Source organism: Phocoena sinus, chromosome 6 (genome assembly GCF_008692025.1).
Source record: "Phocoena sinus isolate mPhoSin1 chromosome 6, mPhoSin1.pri, whole genome shotgun sequence".
NCBI lineage: Eukaryota > Metazoa > Chordata > Mammalia > Artiodactyla > Phocoenidae > Phocoena > Phocoena sinus.
Window position 1 is genome coordinate 96,468,353 of NC_045768.1, and position 18,579 is coordinate 96,486,931.

The 18,579-nt window shown below is 36.2% G+C and overlaps 1 protein-coding gene across 1 annotated transcript in view; it reads left to right on the plus strand.

The window, feature by feature from the left end:
• Nucleotides 1–15,846, plus strand: part of LOC116755043 (serine/threonine-protein kinase MRCK alpha-like) — a 50,099-nt gene extending 34,253 nt beyond the window's left edge. The window contains 6 exon segments of the mRNA XM_032633901.1: nt 728–944; nt 2,071–2,142; nt 4,900–5,496; nt 12,543–12,640; nt 13,773–13,857; nt 15,716–15,846. Coding sequence (XP_032489792.1) covers nt 728–944; nt 2,071–2,142; nt 4,900–5,496; nt 12,543–12,640; nt 13,773–13,857; nt 15,716–15,846 — 1,200 coding nt within the window.
• The last annotated feature ends 2,733 nt before the right edge of the window (nt 15,847–18,579 follow it).

Below are 18,579 nucleotides of genomic sequence, written 5' to 3' on the forward strand. Positions count from 1 at the left end.
ACAAAAGAAAGTTTTATATATAAATTTAGAGTTCTGCTAGCTTAATCATGTATCTTAAAATTTAAATCTGATTTGCCATTTACTAGTATAATGTAAGTTATAGGCATGTAGCAACCAGGAAAACAAGTGTTTTTGAATATTTCTAACTTAACAACAAAAAACTCCTTAACATTCTGTAATATCACAATTGATTATGATGATTGCCATTGCAGAACATATTGCCGTTTCAGAGATAATCTAAAGATGCAAAGCTGTGTGTTAGAATTAAAGAAATAGAAAGTCTCAGAGTGGAGGTCCTGGCATCAGACTGCCTGCATTCTACCCTGCTGTACTCCTGTCCTCTCACTGATAAAATGGAGAGAATAGCAGTAACTACCCACTGAGGTTTCTGTGAGGATTTAATCAATTAACACCTGTCAATTTCTTAGAGCAGTTTCTGGTACAGAGTCAGCATTCAATAAATGGTAGCTATTTTCATTTGATGAAGTACAAGATTTTAGGTAGTCAGAGAACACCGGTGGCTTTATGAGGATCAAAATAGACGTGATTCTGACACTTTGCTTTTGGCCTGCTTCTGATACTCACGTCATCTATTTTACTACTAGGAAGAGGGTAACTGTATTACAAGTGTCATTTAACAATGGTGAGTTTTATGAAAAATGCTAGACAGGCTGGCATAAAGAATGTTTGCTTTCTTATAACCTAGATATTCCTTAAATCATTCTAGGTCACAGCTTCCCAGCTCTCAGCATCTAGTAATAGATATTCAATCCCAATCTTAGCAAATAGCGAGAATGAGAAGAGTGAGCGGGTGGGTGTGCTGAGTGAATTGCACAAAATATTGAGAAAAAGTAATTCCAGAGACCGCTCAGTCTATGTTCTGAAAGAGGCTTATGACAGCAAGTTACCCCTGATCAAAACCACCCAGACAGCTGCAATCATAGGTATGGATTTACAACATTTATCTCGCTAGGTTCCTACACTTCACCACAGCCCCAATGTTGAAATCTGAAAACCTTAACTTTATCCACAATTCATTTGTCAGCAAAACCTGAGTGAATGAGGCTTACCTGGGGGTGGAGGGCTGTCTTTCCACTTCTATCCCACAGCTACTCATCAGATTCTCTGCAAAAATATACTTGATTATACGATGGCTCCCCAGGCCCTGCCTGAAAGGGTGTTTCTTTAATCTACCTTTCAAGTCTTTTCAATCTACCTTTTCAAGTCTGAAAAATTATGAGTTCCCAAACACATCTGGCCCCAAACACATAAGGGGTGTGACCCTGTGTGTAACTGTGAACTACCTACCTTAAGGACAGAGACTGTCTTTCAAATCCCAATGTCCAATACTCAATAAATAAGTGAAAATCAAGTGAATCAATGAATGAATTGCTAAGATCAATACTGAAAGTTTTATCAATAGACAAGAATACTTGCATTTCTTAAACAGCATTTCTTCTGCATTAGATGCTGGTGACAATAGAGCCACTTAGCTATTTCCTCCTGGGGGTCACGGAGCTAGCTACTAAACTTCATGTGTTAAATGCAGATAATTCCAGTTTTTCAGTTATGGAGAGGATTAAATGAGCTTATATATGTAAAGTCTGTGCTTTGTATTCAAAGTCTTCACTTAATGTGCTATCTTTGCACTTTTTTAGTTCTCACTATGTTGTGACATACCTCCCCATGCTGTTTTAGCTCAGGCCAAGGTCACCAAATTATTTTATAAAATTTTTTCGTTCATTAAACATCACTTATAGAAAATTTGACAGTTTATCATTACTTGAATATTATACTTTCTCCAAGTATTCATAAAGATTACTTTGCAAAATGATCTTTCTATTGAGAAAAGTAATGTTTTATTATGCTAATTTCTGTAATGTGAAAGAAAAATCATAGTGCCAATTATTTATTCTTATGTTTCTTTTCACTGTAGTATTGCTAAATATATATTTAATTTGACTTTGAAACTTTTTCAACATTGATAAACTTGTCCAGTTTATTTTATTAGCTTCACTTAATGTTTGCCCCCCAAAATACTTGATATTTTAATTTATGTGTCAAATATAGATCACAAAAGAATCGCTCTGGGAAGTGAAGAAGGGTTATTTGTTGTCCACGTTACCTTAGATGATAAGGAGAGTGTTTACTGTTCTGGAATAACTTTAAACTCTAATAATAATAATATCAGGTTGTTCTCTTCTTTTCTGTAAAAGAAAATTTCCACATCTGGTTCGATGTGCTTTCAAGTCAAATGATGACTTTTCTACTTTCAGAGATCCATAATCTTCCAGAGCCCAAATATCTTTTAAAAAAAAATTTATTGGAGTATAGTTGATTTACAATGTTGTGTTAGTTTCAGGTGTACAGCAAAGTGATTCAGTTATACATACACATGTATTCATTCTTTTTCAGATTCTTTACCCATATAGGTTATTACAGAAGATTGAGTAGAGCTCTCAGTAGATCCTTCTTGGTTATCTATTTTATATAGAGTAGTGTGTCCAAATATCTTCGCAAGTGATTTTATCTAATAAGTGCGTTGTAAGAACTTAGTTTACCATCTTCAAGTTGGTTCATGAAAGGAAACACTTCTGCTTGAATCCCCCTCCCCCACTAGTACATTGACACCTCAAAGAGTAACAACATAAAGTGAATACTTCCCAGATAAGACCGCAGAGTTCTCTGTTTCTGTTTTTGTTTTGTTTGTTTTTGTTTGGATCTAATGGTTGTTTGAGGGAGAAATGGGGGAGTAGATGAAATGAAGAGGAGTCATTGTAATATAGATGTTCTCTTGAATGTCTTGCACTCTAATGATAAGTTAGTTAAAGGAGAACCTGCATTTGAAGGGCATTAGCTATTCTCCATTGAAGGCTTCCCATGCTGTCTGGGTGACTCAGTCCTGGTGAGGAGACCCATGAAAGGTCCACCAGGTGCCAGCATAAGAGCAGGGACTTGTCTCTTTTTGTTCAGCTCTGTATCTTATGCACTTAAACAGTGCCTGGCACATAGTAGTCAATCAACAAATACTTGTGTAATAAAAGAATCACTTTAGTGCCGGAAACAAAAAGTTTTTTTCCCTAAAGAAGCAGTATATTGGGAATTCCCTGGTGGTCCAGTGGTTAGGACTCGGCACTTTCATTGCCGGGGCTCTGGGTTTGATCCCTGGTAGGATCTAGATCCTGCAAGCTGCTCGGCAAGGCCAAAAAAAGAAAAAAGAAAAAGAAAAAGCAGTATATTTCCACTTGTCAGACATTGAGGGTGTTCGCCTTGCTGTCTAGAATCTCAGGACTGAGTTTAGTGCTTTATTATGCTAATTTTATGTTTAAGGTAATTATGTTATCTATGGAATAATTATTATTATTTTTTTAACCTATATAATTTTTGATCTCTTATGCTCTTCCTATCCCTTTTTGGTCCTTCTCAAACCTACCCTTTGAGTTTATGTCTGTGATTTTATTAGAACCTGATTTAAATCCATTGGAGTAAAAATTGGAAAGAATTTTAAAATAGGAAAACATTCTTCTGCACAGCAAAGAAAACCATCAACAAAAGGAAAAGGCAACCTACCGAATGGGAAAAAATATTTGCAAATCATAGCTGATAAGGGGTTAATATCCAAAATATATAAAAACTCATAAAACTCAATAGCACAAAAACTAAGCAATCTGATTAAAAGATAGACAGAGGATCTGAATAGATATTTTCCCAAAGAAGACATACAGACGGCCAACAGATACATGAAAGTGCTCAAAATCACTAGGGGAATGCAAATCAAAGCCACAATAAGATATCACCTCATACCTGTTAGAATAGCTATTATTAAAAAGCCAAGAAATAATAAGTGTTGTTGAGGATGTGGAGAAAAGAGAACCGTTGTTTACTGTTGATGAGAATGTATATTGTTGCAGCCATATGGAAAACAGTATTGAAATTCCTCAAAAATTAAAAATAGAGCTACCATATGATCCAGCAATTCCACTTCTGGATAGTTATTCAAATCAAACAAAAATACTAACTTGAAAAGATATCGCACCTCCATGTTCCTTGCAGCGTTGTTTGTAATAGTCAAGATATGGAAACAACCTAAATGTCTACAAATGGATGAATGGATAAATGTGAGATATATATACATACATACATTATATATGTATATATATATATATATATATATATCATGGCTGAATATCATATTCAGCCATAAAAAAGAAAGAAATCTTCCCATTTACGACAACATGAATGGACCTCGAGGTTGTTACTCTAAGTTAAGGAAGTCAGAGAAAGACAAATACCATATGACCTCACTTGTATGTGGAATCTAAACAAACACGTTCATAGATGCAGAAAACAATCTGTGGTTGCCAGAGGTGGGGGTAATGGGCAAAATGGGTGAAGGGGTTTTAAAGGTATAAACTTTCAATCATAAATTAAATAAGTCCTTGGTATGTCATGTACAGCAACATGATCATAGTTAATAATACTGTATTGTGTATTTGAAAGTTGCTAAGAGAGTAGATCTTAAAAATTTTTATTACAAGAAAAAATTGTAATTATCTACAATGTTGGATGTTAACTAGATTTATTGTGGTTACCATTTCTCAATACACACAAATATTGAGTCATTATGTTGTACACCTGAAACTAATATAATGTTATATGTCAAATATACCTCAATAAAGAAAATTAAAAAGTAAGAAAACATTGCTATTTGAAGGTGACTTGCTGTTTTATTTGTAGAGAAATTACTCAAGTTAATGACACTAAGAAGATTTATCAGATCATTTTTATTGGGAAAAATGTCTTAATTGCTTATGAGTAAAATTTGGAGAACAGTTGAAATAAATAAACAGAAGTTATTTAGAATTTTAAAATGACTTACAAATATGCTTACTTGTGTAGAAATTATTTGCATTGGCTACATGAAGAAGATTCACCAGATTGAGCTTATCCCCCATGGCCAGATGGTTGCAGTGATCTCAAGACGAAGTCACCATGTGCAGCTGGTGCCCATGTCAGCTTTGGATGGACGAAAGACTGATATTCACAAGCTGGCAGAAACCAAAGGGTGCGAGACCATGATTTCTGGAACAGTGTGCCAAGGGGCCCATACATGCCTCTGTGTGGCTAGGAAAAGCCAAATCTTCTGTTATGAGCTGTTTCAGAGCAAGAAAATTTCTCACAGAAAATTTAAAGAGCTCCAAATCCCAACCAATGTCCAGTGGATGAGCATCTTCAGCAAATAGCTCTGTGTAGGATTCCAATCAGGATTCCTGAGATACCCCTTGAGGAGAGAAGGAATTCCATACAGGATGCTGCACTCCCATGACCCTACACTGTCATTTATTGCACATCAACCAGTGGACGCTCTCTGTGCAACTGAGATCTCTAGTACTGTGTATCTGTTATGTTTTAAGAGCGTTGGCGTTTACACTGACAACGGGGGCCTCAGATCTAGGCCAGTTGAACTGATGTGGCCAGCAAATCCAAGTTATTGCCGTAAGGCTATCTTACAATTTATTTCCTTGTCTCTCTGTACCTTTCCAACCTTGTTATTACAATTCTATATCATATGAGTAAATATTGTTAATGACGGTTTTACTTTTGAAAACTACATCACTGAAGAATTTTCCTAAGTTGTCTATGTCTTTTTAAGTAGAATAGCTCTAAAGAAGTTATATCTAAGTCATACATGTGAAATAACTTAGCCTTTAATTTATACTATATTCATTGGGTAATTTACCTTGAATATATTCTTAATCCAGGTTGTTGCTTTTTGTAAGGTCCTAAGTAGATATCTTCATGGTCACTGAAAATCACATAAGCATTAATTAACCATAAGAAATATTTACTAAGTAGATTACATTTTGCCTTTTAGATTTAGCTTATGTAAAGTCTACATAGAATGTTCCTAAATAATTTTAGCCTATTTGATATTTCATTGATGCAGGCCATCATTTTATAAATTTAATACAGCATTTTTTATTCACTTAGAGAATAGTAATTGAGCACTTAATATGAACTTACTATGCTAAAAGTTAAGGGCACAATATTAAACATGGTGAAATAATCTGTATCTTTATTGAGATTATAATCATGATATGAGATCAATAATTAAATTAAGCAAGTGCTGTGATAGGGGAATACAGTATTCTACAGGAGCATGTAGGAGGGACACAATCCAAACTGGTGAGTCTGGAAAGGCCAGCTAAAAAAACGAGAAGCGTTTTTTTCTTTCAGCACTTAAAAAATGTCATTCTATTTTCTTCTGGTATCCATTTTTCCAGTGAGAAATCAACCATTTTTATTGTTGTTCCCTCTGTCTTTTCTATTTGGCAAACTTTAAGATTTTCTCATTATCTTTGGTTTTCAGCGATTTGACTGCGATGTGTTTACATGTGAGTTTCTTTGTATATATTCTGCTGAGGATTTTCAGGACTTTTTGGATCTGAAGATTGATATCTTTCATTAATTTTGGAAAATGTTTAGGCATTATATTTTCTAAAATTTTTTTTAACCTATTTTCTCTTTTCTGGAGATCCAATTACATGTATATTACACCTCTTGACTTTGTTCTACAAGTTGTTGAGGCTCTGCTTTTTAAAAATCTTTTTTTCCTTCTCTACTTCAGTTTAGATAATTTATACTGATTATATCTTCAGTTTCACTGATCTTTTATGCCTGGTTTGTCGAGGGATTTTTAAGCATTTCAGGTATTATATTCCTCTGTTCTATAATTTCAAGTATTTTTTTGAAATTTCCATTTCTTTGCTAGATTTCTCCTCTCTGCCAATTTGTTTATATTTTTTCACAAAGTCTTAAACTATTTATACAATTATTTATAATCATTCCAACATATGGCCTCTATGGGTCTGCTTCTACTGATTCTTTTTTTGATTAAAGCTGTTATTTTCCTGCTTTTTTACAGGTCTTATTATTTTTTTAAATCTTTGCTGAACATTATGAATGCTATGATACAGGGACTCTGGGTTATATTATGTATATCTCTAGAGGGTGTTGTGTGTTTTGTTCTGACAAACAATTAACCTACTGATGAATTACTTTAGTTTTGCTGAGGCTTGGAATTAGACTTTGTTAGGGTGGGCCTATTTTGTCTTTTCTTCTAGTCCTCATGCCCAAAGAATGGCCTTTCTGGGTCTCAACTGAATGCCTAGGGTTTTCACCAATGTCTCTCTACTCTGGTTCAGAAATCTAATGTCTTTCCAGCACTGTACTACCTATGAAATTTCTGTTCACTCTCAATGCTCTGTGTGAGTCTTGTGGAATCTTGCTCTGCCTGTGTGCAGTTTTGGATTTGGCCAGGAAGTTCAAGGGAACAGCTGTGCAGATTTCTAGGACACCTTTCTTTGTGGCTCTTTCCTCTGAGTACTCTGTCTTGCAAATTCCAGACACATTAGAATCTGTTTCCTCTGTCTGGCAAAACGTCAACTCTCTGCTTGGGTTCCATTTTCCTGCATAGCAGTTTTGGAAATTTCCCTTAGGCAAAGAAACAGGGGAATGTGGGACCCACCTTATATATTTATCTTCTTTTACGAATGGCAGTCCTGTGCTTCCTACTAACTAATGCCTAAAAACAGTTATTTCATATGACTTGTCCATTTTTATAAGTATTGATGGTGGGAGGGTAATTCCAATGGCAGATGACTCTGTCATAACTGGAAAAGGCCATTGATATCGCATTTTGTGAGGAACTATAATAAGTTCACTGTTTCAGGCATGGAGTTCAAGATAAGAGTTCAAGAGATGGGACTGGAGAAGTTCTCATGAACCAGATCACAGACGCACTGACATGGTTAGAGTTGCACTTCAGAAACATCCCTAGGTTCTAGTGGTGAGGTAAACGATAAATGAGAGGTGAGACTGGAGCCCAAGAGACCAACTAGGAGGTCATTGTAGAAATTGTGGATTAAAATTATGTATGGTAGAGACAGTTGGGATGGAGAGGAGACAAGTTGAGAGATATTGAGGAGATATAATTGAAAAAACTTTGCTTTACAAAGCTTTGATTAGAAGTGGAAGCTCAGGGACCAGAGAATCAGGATTTCCTAGTTGAGAAAATGAGTGATGCCACTGATATTACTGAGATAATAAAACACAAGGTGGGACAGATTCGGATGGACAGAGGAGGAAGGGATATGATAGCTTAATATTTTTTCTTTTTTGTTGAGTTGTTGATGTATTTGAAATAAAATCCCAAACATTATTTTCATTCCACTTCTACACACCTTAACATACATCTCTAAAAATATGGTCATTTTCTCATAAAACCACATTGCTATTATCACCTCTGAAGAAATTACCAATGATTCTTTTTTACCATCCAGTAGTCCATATTCAAATATTGCTGATTATCATAAAGACATCTCTTTTGACAGTGTATTTCTTGGAATCAGAATCCAAAAATGGTCCACACATGGCATGTTATGGTTATCTCTTAAATATCTTTTAATCCTGAGTTGTTTTCCACACCATTGATTTGCTCTACTGTAGGATGTTCTACAATCTGGATCTGTCTGTTTCCTCGTGGTGCTTTCTAACTTCTTCCTCTACATCCTGAATTTCCTACAACTGAAAATGAGCATTAATGGCTTCTAATAAGAGTAATTTCTTACTAGTTTTGTATGTCACGCTGAACGCATCAGAGCACACAATGTCTGTCCATCCCATTTGTTGTAAAGCTAAAATCAATGACTAGTTTCTGGCATTATCAGCCTGGTTCCTTGGACACACTGAGTTTGTACTTCCAGTGCGAGAGTAAACAGAGTGAGAGAGAATAGGACATAGGCCAGAGGACCAAGAAACATAAATATTAGAGAGATGGTCAGAGAGCAAGAAGCCCACAAAGGAAACTGAGAGGGAGAATTGTAGGAGGCAAGTATTGCTGAGCTTTCAAGTAAGACAAAGACTGAAACGTGTCTGTTGGTTTTAGGAATAATGGATGGTTAATGGCTTGTAGTGAGAGCAGTTTTAATGGATGGGTTAAGACACAAGTCAGATTGCCATGGACTGGGTGTCAGTAGGGCTGGGAAGTGGAGGATGTGAAATGTAAATGACACTTTCAAGAGTTGACCACAGAAGAAAGGGAAGAGATGGCACAACATAAGTGTAGGAAGTGTTGTTAATTATATTGCTGTTGCTTTAATGGGGAGACATATTCATGTTGAGGTGAGTATTCAGGAGCCATAAGATGTTGTTATTAATAAAGTGGAAAGTTCCAAAAATGTTACTGGCTGGAAGTTCTTTCTGTTTTGCTCATCAATTTCACTCCCCAGATATACTTTTTTAATCTTACACTATATTCTTTTTGGCAGTTGACCTGGTTTAGGAACCATAGATTTTGAAATGTTATGAAATTTCTTAATAAAGCTGCTGTTAGATGTAGGTGTTAGAAAGATTGTTGTCAGACTTTACATATGTGTTGTACTATATAATTTGACCCATGCGCATCATTTATGTGCCATTTTAATTTATGTTAACCCTGTGTATCAAAAAAAAAGATTTTGAGGCAGCTATTATATGATAATTATAATATTATTATGGGATTCTCTTTGGATTCCACTCTGAAGGTATTTTTTATAATGTATTTGGGCTTAGCAGATATAATTAATCATGAATACCATATGATTCCGTTTATTTATTTAACATCTTTATTGGAGTAAAATTGCTTTACAATGATGTGTTAGTTTCTGCTTTATAACAAAGTGAATCAACTTTACATATACATATATCCCCATATCTCCTCTCTCTTGCGTCTCCCTTCCACCCTCCCTATCCCACCCCTTTAGGAGGTCACAAAGCACTGAGCTGATCTCCCTGTGCTATGTGGCTGCTTCCCACTAGCTATCTATTTTACATTTGGTAGTATATATATTTCCAGGCCACTCTCACTTCGTCCCAGCTTATCCTTCCCCCTCCCTGTGTCCTCAAGTCCAGTCTCTACCTCTGCGTCTTTATTCCTGTCCTGCCCCTAGGTTCTTCAGAACCATTTTTTTTTACTTTTTTAGATTCCATATGACAGATCTAAGTCTATCCACCTCAATACAAATAACTCAATGTCGTTTCTTTTTATGGCTGAGTAATATTCCATTGTATATATGTGACACATCTTCTTTATCCATTCATCTGTCGATGGACACTTGGGTTGCTTCCATGTCCTGGCCATTGTAAATAGAGCTGCTATGAACATTGTGGTACATGACTTTTTGAATTATGGTTTTCTCGGGATATATGCCTAGTAGTGGGATTGCTGGGCCGTAAGGTAGTTCTAGCTTTAGTTTCTTAAGGAACCTCCATACTGTTCTCCATAGTGGCTGTATCAATTTACATTTCCATGAACAGTGCAACAGGGCTCCCTTTTCTCCACACCCTCTCTAGCATTTATTGTTTGTAGATTTATTGATGATGGCCATTCTGACTGGTGTGAGGTGGATACCTCACTGAGGTTTTGATTTGCATTTCTCTAATGATTAGTGATGTTGAGTATCCTTTCATGTGTTTGTTGGCAATTTGTATATATTCTTTGGAGAAATGCCTATTTCGGGCTTCTGCCCATTTTTGGATTGGGCTTTTTTTTTTTTTTTTTTTGATATTGAGCTGCATGGACTGCTTATAAATTTTGGAGATTAATCTTTTGTAAGTTGTTTCATTTGTAAATATTTTCTCCCATTCTGAGTGTTGTCTTTTAGTCTTGTTTATGTTTTCCTTTGCTGTGCAAAAGCTTTTAAGTTTCATTAGGTCCCATTTGTTTATTTTTGTCTTTATTTCCATGTCTCTAGTAGGTGGGTAAAAAAGGATCTTGCTGTGATTTATGTCATAGAGTGTTCTGCCTATGTTTTCCTCTAAGAGTTTTATAGTGTCTGGCCTTACATTTAGGTCCTTTAATCCATTTTGAGTTTATTTTTGTGTATGATGTTAGGGAGTGTTCTAATTTCATTCTTTCACATGTAGCTGTCCAGTTTTCCCATCACCACTTATTGAAGAGGCCATCTTTTCTCCATTGTATATTCTTGCCTCCTTTATCAAAAATAAGGTGACCAGAGCTTCCCTGGTGGCACAGTCGTTGTGGGTCCGCCTGCCAATGCAGGGGACATGAGTTCATGCCCCAGTCCGGGAGGATCCCACATGCTGCAGAGTGGCTGGCCCGTGAACCATGGCTGCTGAGCCTGCGTGTCCAGAGCCTGTGCTCTGCAACGGGAGAGGCCACAGCAGTGAGAGGCCCGCGTAACCCCCACCCCCACAAAAAAAATAAGGTGCCCATATGTGCGTGGGTTTATCTCTGGGCTTTCTATCCTGTCCCATTGATCTATCTTTCTGATTTTGTGCCGGTACCATACTGTCCTGATTACTGTAGCCTTGTAGTATTGTCTGAAGTCAGGGAGCCTGATTCCTCCAGCTCTGTTTTTCTTTCTCAAGATTGCTTTGGCTATTCGGGGTCTTTTGTGTTTCCATACAAAGTGTGAAATTTTTCTAGTTCTGTGAAAAATGCCATTGGTAGTTTGGTAGGGATTGCATTGAATCTGTAGATTGCTTTGGATAGTATTGTTATTTTCACAATGTTGATTCTTCCAATCCAAGAACATGGTAATTCTCTCCATCTGTTTGTATCATCTTTAATTTCTTTCATCAGTGTCTTATAGTTTTCTGCATACAGGTCTTTTATCTCCTTTGGTAGGTTTATTCCTAGGTATTTTGTTCTTTTTGTTACAATGGTAAATGGGAGTGTTTCATTAATTTCTTTTTCAGATTTTTCATCATTAGTGTATAGGAATGCAAGAGATTTCTGTGCATTAATTTTGTATCCTGCTACTTTACCAAATTCATTGATTAGCTCTAGTAGTTTTCTGGTAGCATCTTTAAGATTCTCTATGTATAGTATCATGACATCTGCAAACAGGGACAGCTTTACTTCTTCTTTTCTGATTTGGATTCCTTTTATTTCTTTTTCTTCTCTGATTGCTGTGGCTAAAACTTCCAAAACTATGTTGAACAATAGTGGTGAGAGTGGATAACCTTGTTTTATTCCTGATCTTAGAGGAAATTGATTCCTTTCAGGTAACATTTTTGAAATGACAAAATTTTTGAAATGGAGTACAGAATATACTGATTCCCAGGGATTAAGGAAGGAGGGGAGGATGGAATGAAGCTGAGTGAGATTATAAAAAGGCACAATGAGGGATCCTTGGAGTTATTCTGTATCTTGACTTTGGCTGTAGACACCTGAACCTACACAGATGATATAATTGTATATACCTTCACGCACACAAACAGACACACACAGACATCCACACACATGAGTGCTAGTAAAACTGGGGAAATCTGCTTGAGATGGATAGGTCATCTCTATCAATGTCAGTATGCTAGATTTGCAAAATGTTACATTGGGGAAAACTGAGCAGAGCATGCAAGAGATCTTTCTGTGTTATTCTTACAACTGCATGTGAATCTATAATTATCCTAATAAAAATTCCAAGTAAAAAGTGAATCATGAAGTCCATGCTTGCTGTCACCTGCTCCACTTTTCCCAGGTTACAATGCCCCATATCTCTCAGTGTACAGTGAAAATGCAGTGGATATCATTGATGTGAACTCCATGGAATGGATCCAAACCATCCCCCTCAAGAAGGTGATTTGACATTGAGATCATGTGACTGATGAATTACTGACTGAAAATGGAAACTCAGTTGTGCCTTTGCTGTACTTACTAATGTGCACTTGGTGATTTGAAGGCTTAGCTAAGAGTGAAAATAACCACCAAAACCCAAATTGGTTAATTTTTTTACTAGTACAAGAGCTATTTTGTGATATTTAGTTGCACTATATAAGGTAGGATTGTCATGAAATAAATAAATGTACTATTTATTTATATATATAATATAATATGAATATTTATAGCATACATTATAGATGTTACTTCCCACATTCAGTTTAGTTACTTGTGTTTATTACTAATTCTCACTTAGTATAATTTTGCACACTGTGAAGGAAAATTTTACTGGCAAAAAAAAAAAAAAAGGAAAAGTATATAGCCAAAACTGTGTTTTAGGATTCTCAATTAGATTCTCACAGATTCATAATAAAATAAAAATTTTGTATCTTTTCTACAAATAATCTAAAATTTACATAAAATTTATAAGTAAAAACCTCTATTTTGTTAAAAGACCACGGAAGATTTAAGAATGATTAAATTCTGGCATATGTGGTGTATACATAGCAGGAGCCATCAAAAAGGAGTTTATACAGGAAAGGATGAAGGAAGTATTTACAATTATATGTGAGATTTTGCCTCACTTTAAACAATATAAGCAATGGGAAAAGCTTTTTTAAGAATGGTCCCACTACATAAAATATTAAAATACACTTTTCCAGCGTTCTAAACGTGAACAAGTCACATTTACTGTTTGATAAAATGAATTCACAAGGCAGATGAATCTTCTCAGGATAATTTTTTAGTTACTAATAACGTTTTAAAAGTTAATATAAAAATGAAATATATTGCTATTTAAGTTAATGTTCAGATTTCTTTAATCTATGATATTCATGTTTCTGAAATTTTATCAATATGAGTTTGTAACACCATTTATTTTCTTTAATTTATGTTTTTGGGGTCTTTTTTTGAGACTACATTATTCTGAGGGGGGGAGTTTAAGTAGAATATATTTATTCTTAATTCTTTATATGTAAGAAAATAGTCTTATAACTTAATTTTAAAAAAGTATTCACTGAAATGGTAATCTTGTTTTTTTTTATTATTTTAGAGTCAACGCTTGAATAGTGAAGGATTCCTAAATATTTTGCTTTTGGAGACAATCAAATTAATATATTTCAGAAATAAGAAGACAAGTAAGAAATGACTTCTTCTTAGTAGAAGTACTTCTAAGAGATCATGTCTCTAACTGACTGTCCAAGGTCACAGAGCTAGTGAGGGTCTGACATGGACACCTGTGCCCTTTACACACAGTTCTGGGATGCTCTCCTGGCAAAGTGGTTCTCCTTCATCCTTGCATAGCAGTAGAGATAAAAGCATTTACTTGTGGCACACTCCAGCTATTTTTAAGCAGGACTGATGGTTGGACATAAGCACCTGGAAACACTAATCTACCATTTGAATGCTCACTGTGAAAATTCATTCACTTCCCAGCAGGCTGTGCGTCCAGATGTGCTCCAAGCTGCAGTGCACACAGGGGAAGCAGATGTGGCCCACCCCACCACGCTGCTCCAACTTCTCCCGCTTACATTTTAGACTCTAGCAGATTTGGAATGTGAGAAAAGCCACAGGGATTCATTTATCTTTTTTTCTTATTTTATTCATAGCATGGAATACTTAATGTAGCAGAGAATTAGTTTGCTAGGGCTGCTAAAAAGTGCCACAGGGCTGGATAGCTTAAACCACAGAAATGTATTGTCTCACAGTCCTAGAGGCCAGAAGTCCGAGATCAGGATGTCAGCAGGGTTGGTTCCTTTTGAGGGCTGTGAGAGAAATCCTTTTCCCGGACTCTCTCCTAACTTCTGGTGACTTGCTGGCAATCTGTGTGTTCCTTGGCTTTTACATACATCACCCCTGATGTCGGCTTTCATCTTCATGTGGCATATTCACTGTGCATGTCTGTGTATGAATTTCCTCTTTTTATAAGGACACAATCAGATTAGCCCCCCACCCCAGTGATTTCATCTTAACTTGATCATCTGCGAAGATCTTAATTCCAAATAAGTTCACATTCACATGCTCTGGGGGGGTTAGTATGACATATTTTGGGGGGACACAATTTAACCTATAAGAAGCTCTCTTATTTTCTTTTTGTAGTCTAATACAGTTTTGAGTGTTTCTGGGTGACATTTTGTTGACTTCTAGATATTAATAACTTAAACAGAGTAAGTCTTGAGTCTAAAGAAGGTGCATCTTTCCCCAAGATCAGAAGAGGCAGCAAGTAGAGAATGACTCTTACCTCCAGGAGAGAAGAATAAGATAATGACTCTTACCTCAGCACCTCTTCCTCCAGCAGTGGACCTCAGAAATGCTTTGCTCAGTTACAATTATTGTACTTGTTTTCATTTACAGAATGACTGGCCCTTTATGCTTGCCCCTGAAGCATAACAGACAGTTTTGATACCCTTTAGCCACAAAAATCTGATAGGAGAAAAACATAGCATAGAAATGTGAGGGCAAATCAAACTGGAAAGACACCAACATGATTGCCCTCTCCTTCCAGTGAAATGATGTCATTTTATAGATAAGAGTCGCAATAAATTCATTTTTAAGTGTTGCTTACATTGAACATTAAATTCTGTTCATTAATACTGTTTTAATTCTTGAGAAATTTGCCATATTCATCCATTTTTAACTTTAAAAAATCAGAGCAGGGGGCTTCCCTGGTGGCGCAGTGGTTGAGAGTCTGCCTGCCAATGCAGGGGACACGGGTTCGTGCCCCGGTCCGGGAGGATCCCATATGCAGTGGAGCAGCTGGGCCCATGAGCCATGGCTGCTGAGCCTGCGCATCCGGAGCCTATGCTCCGCAACGGGAGAGGCCACAACAGTGAGAGGACCGCATACCGAAAAAAAAAAAAAAAAAAAAAAATCAGAGCAGTATGATATTTGTGCAGTTAATTAACAGTTGTGAAATTAACATGAGAAACTGGATGTGAGGCTTTTTAACAGTTTAAAGAATGACATTGGTTTTTTTTTGTTTTAAAATACATATAGGTGGAGATGAGCTGGTATTTCCCAAAACATCAGATAATCAACAGAAGAAAATGGTCCGACACCACAGCAGCAAGCATCATTATTCCTTCCGGGTTCCCAGAGGGAAAGGGATGCTACTGAAGGGGCTATGATGACCACCCTCTCACGTGTGGTCCAGAGGGACCACTTGAGGACCATGTGATATTTGATGTAATTTGGAAGAAAAAGAAATAAATCTGTGAAACTCAGGTGGAGACATCTGTTTGCAGCAGTGTTATGTTTATTTTTCTGTGCAACTTTAAAGAAAACATTTATGTAGTGAGTATGAATGGAAGTGTAATACGTGGATATATTTCTCTGTGAATGTGGAATAATTGAAATTCAGTACTTAAGCCTCCACATAATGCAAATATAGAACACGTGTATACACACCATAATGTATGTCACTGAAGCATTTTGCAAAGGAATAAATAGTACTGAGCTGCATGTGGATTGATTACTCTCTGACTCTGGAGATGACTTCCTTTGACTTTATAAAAGAACTTTCATTCTCTTATTGCCTATTACTTGGTGGTAATTTCTATAACTAAGTGGAAAAATAAGCTGATATTCTTTGGATTACAAATAAAAACTTCTCTAGAGCAGTGCTGTTTCTTTTAAAGGAGCCGTAATTATATGAAAAATATATAATAGGGCAGAGCCTCTTTGATGTCTGTGGCTGTTAAATGCCATGTGATTTGTACCAAAAACTTTAAGATACTTAAATTTTTAAAAGTATCTGGGAAGCACAGAATAACTGAATATTCTCTCCATTCACCAAATTTGTAATTGGATATACCTATCAGTTGCCCTTGAAAAAGTCACCAGTACAATTTTGTCTTTGTCTCTTAAAGTTGATTGCAGTAGCATCTCTGTTGATTAATACCTAAAGTAATAATTTTTAATAAAGTAGTACTTTTGAAAATGAGGCTGAAGATCTTCTGATTTCAAACATGAGAATTCATGAGGCATTCATCTAAATTGACTGTTTCCTTTTTAAAATTTTTGTTTTTTCATCTTTATTGGAGTTTAATTGCTTTACAATGGTGTGTTAGTTTCTGCTGCACAACAAAGTGAATCAGCTATATGTACACATTTATCCCCATATCCCCTCCCTCTTGCATCTCCTTCCCACCCTCCCTATCCCACCCCTCTAGGTCACCACAAAGCATCGAGCAGATCTCCCTGTGCTATGCAACAGCTTCCCACTAGCCATCCATTTTATATTTGGTACTGTATATATGTCAATGCTGCTCTCTCACTTTGCCCCATCTTCCCCTTCCCCCACTGTGTCCTCGAGTCTGTTCTCTAAATCTATGTCTTTATTCCTGTCCTTCCCCTAGGTTCTTCAGAAATGTTTTTTTAGATTCCATATATGTGTGTTAGCATACAGTATTTATTTTCCTCTTTCTGACTTACTTCACTCTGTATGACAGATCTAAAGTCTGTCCACCTCATTACAAATAACTCAATTTCGTTCCTTTTTATGGCTGAGTAATATTGCATTGTAAATATGTGCCACATCTTCTTTATACATTCATCTGTTGATGGACACTTAGGTTGCTTCCATGTCCTGGCTATTATAAAGAGTGCTGCAATGAACACTGTGGTACATGACTCTTTTTGAATTATGGTTTTCTTAGGGTATATGGCCAGTAGTGGGATTGCTGGGTCATATGGTAGTTCTATTTTTAGTTTTATAAGGAACCTCCATCCTGTTCTCCATAGGGGCTGTATTAATTTACATTCCCACCAACAGTGCAGGAGGGTTCCCTTTTCTCCACACCCTCTCCAGTACTTACTGTTTGTAGATTTTTTGATGGTCATTCTGACTGGTGTGAAGTGATACCTCATTGTGGTCTTGATTTGCATTTCTCTGATGATTAGTGATGCTGAGCATCTTTTCATGTGTTTGTTTGCAATCTGTATGTTTTTTTTAGAAAGAAAGACAGAGCTGGAGGGATCAGGCTCCCTGAATTCAGACTATACTACAAAGCTACAGTAATCAAGACAGTATGGTACTGACACAAAAACAGAAATATAGATCAATGGAACAGGATGAGAAGACCAGAGATAAACTCACATACATATAGTCACCTTATCTTTGACAAAGGAGGCAAGAATATACAATGGAGAAAAGGCAGCCTCTTCAATAAGTGGTGCTGGGAAAACTGGACAGCTATATGTAAAAGAATGAAATTAGAACACTCACTAACACCATACACAAAAATAAACTCAAAATGGATTAAAGACCTAAATGAAAGGCTAGACACTATAAAACTCTTAGAGGAAAACTTAGGCAGAACACTCTATGACATAAATCACAGCAAGATCCTTTTTGACCCACCTCCTAGAGTAATGGAAATAAAAACAAACAAACGGGACCTAATGAAACTTAAAAGCTTTTGCACAACAAAGGAAGCCATAAAAAAGACAAAAAGACAATGCTCAGAATAGGAGAAAATATTTGCAAACAAAGCAACTGACAAAGGATTAATCTCCAAAATTATATAAGCAGCTCATGAAGCTCAATAACGAACAAAACCAATCCAAAAATGGGTGGAAGCCCTAAATAGACATTTCTCCAATGACTGTCTTATGTTCTTTCCCTTTTTCACCATTAGAGAAGAAGTGGTGCTGGAGACAGCCCCACCTGAGACTGGCCTGTTCTCATGCCCGAGGACTGAAAAATGCACTAGTTTCCAGACATGTATTTTATGGCGAGGTATTTTTATGTATGCAATAACTAGTCTGGTTGCTTCTGATTTTTTTTCTATGAAAAATTCCTGGTTTCATCTTTACTAAAAATATTAACATTAATAATTCAAATCTGTTTTATGTCTTAT